The following is an 8623-nucleotide window of genomic DNA, read 5'->3' as shown; positions in this document are numbered from 1 at the left end:
ATATATATATATATATATTATAATATTTTAGTATACGATATATCTGGAGAATAAGGTTCCAGATAATAAGTTACGATGTCTCGCGTATTTTTTGCCGAAGTGAATAAAGAGCAACTTATTCATTTCATATACATTTTGTATATGCATTTCGTAGCATAACACAACACTTATAGATATATTGTGATATAGATTGTTAATGATTTATTATTAATCAATCGATCATTGTTTTTTTCAACGAGGAGAAATACACAAAAAATCGCAATCGTATGAGGTAAATAATCGCTAATTCCAAGGTGTGTAAAATGTTAGGATTATGTAATATTCCGACGTTTTCTATAAATTATTCATGACATGTATGACATGAAGTGATTATAATTACTTTTCAATTGAGCTTTTTTGTGCATTCGATTGAGCTTTTTTGTGAATCATAAAATATGATTAATACTATATTTATTTTCAAATTTTTTAACTACATTTATATAACAATCAAGTCAAAACAAGTAACATGCGAATTATAAACAATACATTACATAGTATGTAACATGCATAATCAATAAGCGGCAATAGCATATTAATAGCAAATTAAACAAAATGTTTTCAACAAATATGTTATTTATGTTAAATTATACTATCTCGGGCGTCACACGTAATCGTCAACAATTCAGCAAACGAAAAGTTGAGTAGTGGATCACTGATTGCTAATAACACAATCGAACAAAAAATTGCGGCGAGTAGGGCCAGCATTTCTTAATAGATTTAAGGTTGCTGAATCCAAATCCGCCAGCGAAAGATGCTCATTACATCAAGATTTTGAGATAAATCAAGTAATATGAATTAAAAACAGCATATTACTTGATATCAATTTTTTGTGTTCAAATGAAATAGACAACTTTCGCTGACGGATTTAGATTCAGCGACCTTGAATCTATTAAGAAATGCAGGTCATGGTTGCCATAGGAAAAAAAGATCAAATTTTGTCGGACAATGTAATTTGCAAGTATTATTTGAAATTCAAGTACACACACACACACACACACACACACACACACACACACACACACACACACGCGCGCGCGCGCGCGCGCGCACATATATATGCAATAATATTGGTAGATGTAATATAAAAAAACGTAAACAGAAATTATTTTTTAAGATTATTACAAACACGATTATCACTAGGCTGATTTATTCTGCAACAGCTAATGAAAAAATGATTAGCATACTGAAAATAGAGATGACAGAACGAAAGCCGAAGAAGGCTATTTGTGAAAAGATTGTTTTAAGATAAATTTTCAAATTTGAATTAAAAAATAATCTAGCTTGGAATGGCTTCAGAGTTTCATGAAGAAAGAAATTTGCTACGACGATATAAATGTTAAAGTCTTGAATTTATGTCAGAGTTAGATGACGAAGAGATAAAAGTTTTGAATAGACATAGGTTTTAAATGATTCTGCGAATATACATATATGAGGTGTTCAACAACAGGAGAAAAAATTTAATGAGTTATTCTAAATAATAAAATAAGGTGGAAAGTCATTAATCAAAGATAATAAAATTGCATTCTTTTAATTATAAATGTTTAAATAATTATGTACTTTTACTACGTAACTATTTAAACATTTAGAATATTCATAAAATTAAGAATAACAAAATTTCAATGGAGACTTTATTTTCTAATTATATTAAATATCTAAATATTTATGTACTTTAGGCATTAATAATAAATAACAAAAATACTTTAGGCATTTAGACATTTATTTTCTCAGAGTAGATACTATATTTAACTTAAACATTTATAAATAAATTTTTTTGTATTAAAAAATTTTAATCATAATTTTGATATTCTTAATTTCTGTCTTATTTTATCAATTAGAATTACTCCTATTTTCTCATTTATTTTCGAATACTTTGTATGTATATAAACGTATAATATGAATCGTAAACACGAGAAACGCATAATGATAATTGAAATAATAAGATGGAAGGACCCAGAATCAATAGAAAAAAACTTTTTATAGATTTTATGACTCTGATGAAATAAGATCATAATAAAAGATTGTAGCAACATGAGTTGCAACATTAATCAATTAATAGCTAGATAAGTAGCAAACATGAGGACAAAAACAGTTAGTAACCGTACGAGAAAAACGTGCGCAGCCGCGGCAGTCCTGGTTGCGCGGTAACTTAGTGGTCATTAAATCCTTCGAGAGCTGAGTGGTCGATCGATTCGATCCTCATTTTCTCGAGTACCCAATGAATAATTAGCACACAAAGTAGACAACGCAGTGCCGCAGCAGTCCTGAATGCGCGGTAAGGCATTCCGCAAGGCAATTCTGTAATTCTGTATTTCTCATAAAGATTCCTCAAGGTCATGACCTCAAAATTTTTACCGAGCTGCTGATCAATCAGTCACTGCGTAGTGGTAACCTCGTTTTCTGATAAAGATGATGTTATTGCTGCAATGGTCGTCGTAGTGTCGACAATGTTGACTCTGCTTTCTGCCGTCGTTATCGAGGATGAGGTAGTGGACGAAGAGGAGTTAAACGTTTCCTCCTCATCAGATAGAAACGTTGGCAAAGAGATCGACACCTTGGAAGCATTATTCGAGCCAGTTGACGTGGATTCATCCTCATCATCTCCGAAGGGCGATATGCCCACTACACTTGTACCTTCGTCGCTCCTCTCGACGCCTGCGGTATTGTCCATGCCGCCGCCAAGAATATTGCGGAGGATGACCGGACCAAGGACACGAATGATTTCTCCGATAATAGAGTTGACCTTTGATTCGATTCTCTAGAAAATAACAGGCTTTTGCTGGAGAATCTTGCAGCGTAGTAATAGATCTTCCTCCTTTTTTTTTATTCTGACTTCAAGACATCACTTTGCGTCGCGTGATCAGTAGATCGATCAACATATGACAGTGATCGTTGACATTTTATTATTTATAAATGATGGACTTATGACGTTTTCTTCGGTCTGTACGAGGATCTTTTTAATTATTCGATCAATCGTTCTGCTAGTTAATAAATATTTGTATAATTGATTGATGCTGTGTTTAAGTATGACTGACTTATTGTTTCTTATCATTTTATCTCTATTACCAGGCTTAGACTTCCTTTCAACAGCGCTATAAGTCATAGGAAATCAGGTTTACCGCTATTACACAATACTCGGCGCTCAGTGAAGCAGGTATTCTGTGAGATTTTTACGATCCTATTTTTAATACAAAGACAGAATTAAACATGGTTTTCTTTGAAATGCAGATATTCCGTAACCCGGGAGGGACCTTACAGTGTCACTTCGTGCGACCGTCATCAACTCTTCATGCGTTCGTTCAATCATTCGAGGACGCTGCCAGAGAAATTTCGACATTCCTCCACAAACGATCTTTCGGCTCGCGCAAACTGCAACTTCGCGGTAATGTGAGATAACTAACTCACGCTATTCTGCAAAGGTTCGTTACTAAATCAATCGCCATTGTCGTGCACGTGCACGCACATGCAACCGCATGCATAAAAAACCCGGTGCTGCTGGCCAATGCCGAAGAAGCCATTTGCTAACAAGACAAAAATCGCACAATGTATTATTAGTCAAATTAGGAAGTTATTCGTGAACAACTCAATAGGCGGCCAGAAGGAATTTCACACGCAAGAAAGAAACTTTCCCGAGAATGTTTAATTTTTATAGATAGAGTCTCTCTTACTCTGTCGATGAACAATTTACTTCGCACTACGCGATTTTTTTATTCTCGGACTGTAATAAAACTTCCCCTAATAAAATTATTAAGTTCTCGTGAAAAGTTTCATTGTGTAACTAGTACTGTAGATTGAAGGATTCAGAAATACTGAGGATTCTGAAAAAGAAAGAAAAAACAGAACACGAGAAATCTCGTATAGCTAACAGGAAGAATCGACGGAGACAATTATTCTTTTTTATTAGCATGGAGTATGACGAACCGCTTCCGTTCTCTTCATGCGGAACATACTCATGGAATGAGATCTAAACAAATCGATCCGTACGTGAGCGTACGAGTGAATGAGCAAAGGGTAATTGGCTAATGCGTTGGCTGCCTCTCAAATCGTATGCGTTACTTTCTCGTTAAGAATGTAAGGCTGAAGTATGTAGTGAATACTGCTTTTTTTTTTACGGCACAATTCTATACAGATTGACGAAAACAAAATTTTAATTGGAGAGTGTCAAAAATTCTTAGTGCGTTTCAGCCTGATGCGAATCGCTCAAGGACATCTTACTGCTCCTTGATAATGTTTTTCTCGAGGTGAGGTATATAATTTATGTACACTTTCGTCTATAAAACGCCGCTCGGCGTGTCAGTCTAGTCCTGGCCTTCTGCAGGATTTCTCTGACATTCGTATATCAACGACTGCTCACCTGAGAAATATCGGGGAAGAGCTGTCGTAGAATGCCAATAGTCCTTTTGCTCCTCAGGGCAGCCTCGTTGTCGGCTTCGGCCATCACCAGCCGATCAAGGGCCTGAAAGAAAGTTTTCTTGTTGGCCCTGTCATACGACAGCGATTTAAATTTGGATCTTTATGATAGCAAAGATGCTTTTTTACTAATAATCGCAGGATATCAAGCATTATCGGATTTCAATTGATATACCTCGTAGATCTCAAATCTTCGAGGCTATACATGGATTAATAAGCCAGTGTTTGATTACGAGAAAATGGCTATCTACTTAAAGTAAGTCATGTGGACTCACCTACAATTACGTAAGAGCTTTTGAGTATGTATGAAGTGTGATCTTTCAATCTATAGAGCACTGAAGTACATGTTTCGCAAAGCGTTAGACAATAATTTGAATTATGATAATGAAAAAGAAATTGCCAAAGGAATCCTTTTGCCATTTTTGTTAAAATAATAATTTGTTTTTGTCAAAGTAACGTTAAAATATAACGCTAAGCTGTGTACCTACATGAAGTAATGATAAATCAGGAACTACTTATGATTTTCCCTTTCCTACTGAAAATGTTGATAAAGGCCGTGGAATTTAGTGCATTTGAGAATGTTAAGGTAATTATGTGTTAAGGTGTTGTGTAATGTTCTTTAGGTTAGATGCTAACCAAACAAGGATCATTAATTTAGCGCCACTAGATATTGAATCGATTTTGCTATTTTCTTCACGAAAGCACAATAACAAATTTTCATACTGAGATTTATATATTACAATTAAAATTTATTATATATTATGATAATAAAGACAGCTATTATGCCGATGTTGATCGTGAGAATTAATTATCTTAAATGTATATTCTCGGGTATTTATCTAAAAAAAAGATTGCGCGAGTGAATATATTAAAGTTACAAAATTCTGGTATTATATACAGCTAATTTAGTCGTTCAGAAATTACGAAATGTCAACATTCGACTATATCTGTGTCATCAAGAAGGACAATCTGTTTTACAACAAGGTGATTCAAGTACAGAGTATATTTTATATCAGTTTCGCATTAAATTTCGTATTATGGAGCTAGATTGGCCAATTCCCGGGCGGGAACCAAACCCAAATGTTGCTCAATCGAAGCAATATGGTACACTTTCCCTCAAACCTCGTTTCACATTCATATGATCACCTTCGTATTTGTTCGTCCCAATCAACTTTGAGTAAGAAATTTTGCTTATAAATTTATTTTTGTACGTTTAAAAATCTTAGAAATAGAAGATTAAAAAAATTGATACATATATCAAAATGATATACAAATTAATACATCATCTTCTATAGATTACATTCATGCTTTCACATAATTCTTTAATACCTTATATAGTTCTTTAATGTCTTACTATATATCTTTCAATTTTCTAATTATTTATGCAATTAATTATGTATTCTAGTATCATTTAGTATAGTAAATAGAAAAAGTAGTTTTGCTAAAATATTTAAAATTTAGCTAGATACAGATCTAAACATTTTAAACCATCAAAGTTATTATGCGGGACACTCAAGCTGGTATATGGATAAAATATATCAAAATTTTATACAGGATTGCTTATGTTTGAGTGTCTTATATAATCACGGATGATAAAATTATTTTCTGGATTTGTATTTAGCTAAATTCTTAGATACAACAGCAAAATCATTCTTTCCAATAAATTTTATTATTATCATTTTCCGTGGTAATAATTTTAATAATATTAACAACAATAATAAAAGTTCTTAATTAAATGTTTATGTATTCATCTTTATATGTCTTAATGGATTTTTTATAAACATTTAATAGACTGTTTACATTCGTATTCACCTAATCATTTATGTCTGTATGTTACTACTTATCCCTAATATTATCCACGATATCTTTCACATCTTGTTATCTTATATTCTTTGACTGAGCGAAAATACGGAGGGAACGTAAGGTCAGTAATTTGTTTGTATACAATGTTTCATATATCACACCGTGTTGTTAAATTGTACTTGTGCGTACTAGCTTTCCATCGGGACGCTTATCGACCGAAGAAAGTGTCCTGTGCCGATGTTGGCGACCAGTGAAAGTGTCGGAGCGAGGAGAGCCGGTCGGACGATCCGGGTTTTCGTCAGATCATATACTTTGAGGGTTACACCGTGTACTTTACGGTCGCATAACCGAAACATTGAACTCCGCACGAAGGCGCTCATACCCGGACATTAAGCGCAAAATGTTTTTCAAACTGAATAACTCTATATTTATTGTTATGTAATCGTTCGGCCGGTAATCATTTTTCCAGCGTATTTATGCACATGTTCAGTGTATTGCATCATATCTTAAATTGTAACGGCAAGTTAACACGTAAACAATGATAATTATCAATATATTATGGTAAACGCTAAGTTTTAAGTAGTTATGATAGCAACTATTGACAGAACTCTTCAAATAACAGCTATGATTTCCAAAGTCATGTAATAGAAATCGTAACAAAGTGCAATGCCACATTTTCGAAGAATTAAGAATTACAAAATAATTTTCGGTATATTCTACGGGTAATATTTCAAACGTAAAAGATTTCAATATCGTTACAATTTCGAAGTGGAAGTGTATTACATCTCAAATCATCTGCAAATTTTGTTAACTCCATAATCATTTTTGCAATAAAATGTATTTATTAGTGGGAATAGAAAAGAAATTTATTCAATGTTTATTAGTATTTCCCAGTTTCACGTTGTTAAATAAATAAATTCTTATTTGCGGTTCTATAAACCACAAGCACAATACATAGTCATAAAATATCAATTGCCGTTTTGTTCATATTACTATTAGTTTCGTCGCGGTGACATTGTTCGAGTGAAAGACTCGTCGAAAGTCATCTTCGACCATCGAATCGATCAATTCGATAGAACGATCGAGCATTTAACGTTTGTAAACCGGAATGTAGCTGAACTTTCGCGAACGAGAAGGAATCATCTTGTGTTTGATCACCCATATCGTTTATTAATAATTAATAATCATAATTTAGTAATTTCTATACAGTAATTTCGATACAGAGAAATTCTCTGCGACATTATTTTTTGCAAATCAGACTTTCTCCTTAATCAATATGGGAAAGAATTAAAGATAAGAGCAAAGAAATGAAGATTAATGGAAGAGATTAATGGAAAATGTTGAAATTGCTATTCACTGACATAGTGAAAATCTTTATAACCATCATGCATAATTTTATGCAGGAATCGATTAATTCTTATACCGCTAATTGCAAAATAAGTAGTAAAATTTTTATGCTATGTCACACTTGAAATTCGGCCTCGAACTCTTTAGTTGCGTGCCACGTGCCATTCGTGTTAGATAATTAAGCGATAATGCATGGTAGAAATAGTCGTTAATGCCGCGAATTAATCTCCGCAAAATAGATGACGATGTTAAAAGAGAAAGGCACGAGATGTGCTGCTCACGTGCTTACCTCTGATCGGAGACCGTCTTCCGGAAGCGGATGCGAGCTCACTAATGCGAGGCAAAGCACAGCCGTCAATGTTAGAATAGTAAATCTCATCTTGGTTTGTATAGATGAATTCTGCGGAAATAATTTGTTTATTTTAACATACACGAATCAGGTATTTATGATTACGATAGTAATTAATTCCTCGTTAACCCGCTTACAATATCGCATATTTCTCACAATCAAATTTTTACATTCTACGCGATACGGATTACTTAGCGGATCTTTATCGCAGTCCCATAGACTGAGAGAAAAATGTTTGGTATTTAGGACTATAATTGTATGGTAAAATAATTATCTAGGAACTCTATTTTTATAGTTATTACTGCTATAAACTACGCTAGTAATAATTTACAGTATATAATAATTTTTTTGTAGTTCTATCAAAAAATATATAGTTGGCATTGAAAATAATTATAAATTATAATCAAATTATTTATAATAATAATAATTTAAATTATAATCATTTTTTTTCTCAGTACGCGAATTTTTCGAAAACGACTTTAATATTATATATATTTCAGGCTTCTTTAAATTATTTTAGAAATAATCGTTCTCTCGAAGCACATGCGATATGAAAATAAATATCCGGATATAATGCGCGCATGATGAAAGTGAAAGATTTTTCACGGGTCATAATTCTACTTCTCTCATTTTCTAAGATATATTCAGTACGTCTCTTGTTCTTTCTCTCTCTCTCTC

General features: G+C 33.1%; 1 protein-coding gene across 1 annotated transcript in view; it reads right to left on the bottom strand.

Moving 5' to 3' along the window:
* LOC105617032 overlaps positions 1-7975 on the bottom strand; it is a 31615-nt gene extending 23640 nt beyond the window's left edge. Inside the window, exons 1-2 of the mRNA XM_012198612.1 lie at positions 7886-7975; positions 4391-4492 (exon numbers count right to left, since the gene is read on the bottom strand). Of these exons, the coding sequence (XP_012054002.1) occupies positions 4391-4492; positions 7886-7975 (192 nt within the window). The remainder of the gene's footprint in view (positions 1-4390; positions 4493-7885) is intronic.
* Positions 7976-8623: the final 648 nt, after the last annotated feature.

Source organism: Atta cephalotes, assembly GCF_000143395.1.
Source record: "Atta cephalotes unplaced genomic scaffold scaffold00011, whole genome shotgun sequence".
Classification (NCBI taxonomy): Eukaryota; Metazoa; Arthropoda; class Insecta; order Hymenoptera; family Formicidae; genus Atta; species Atta cephalotes.
This window is presented reverse-complemented; position numbering and strand designations above follow the sequence as displayed.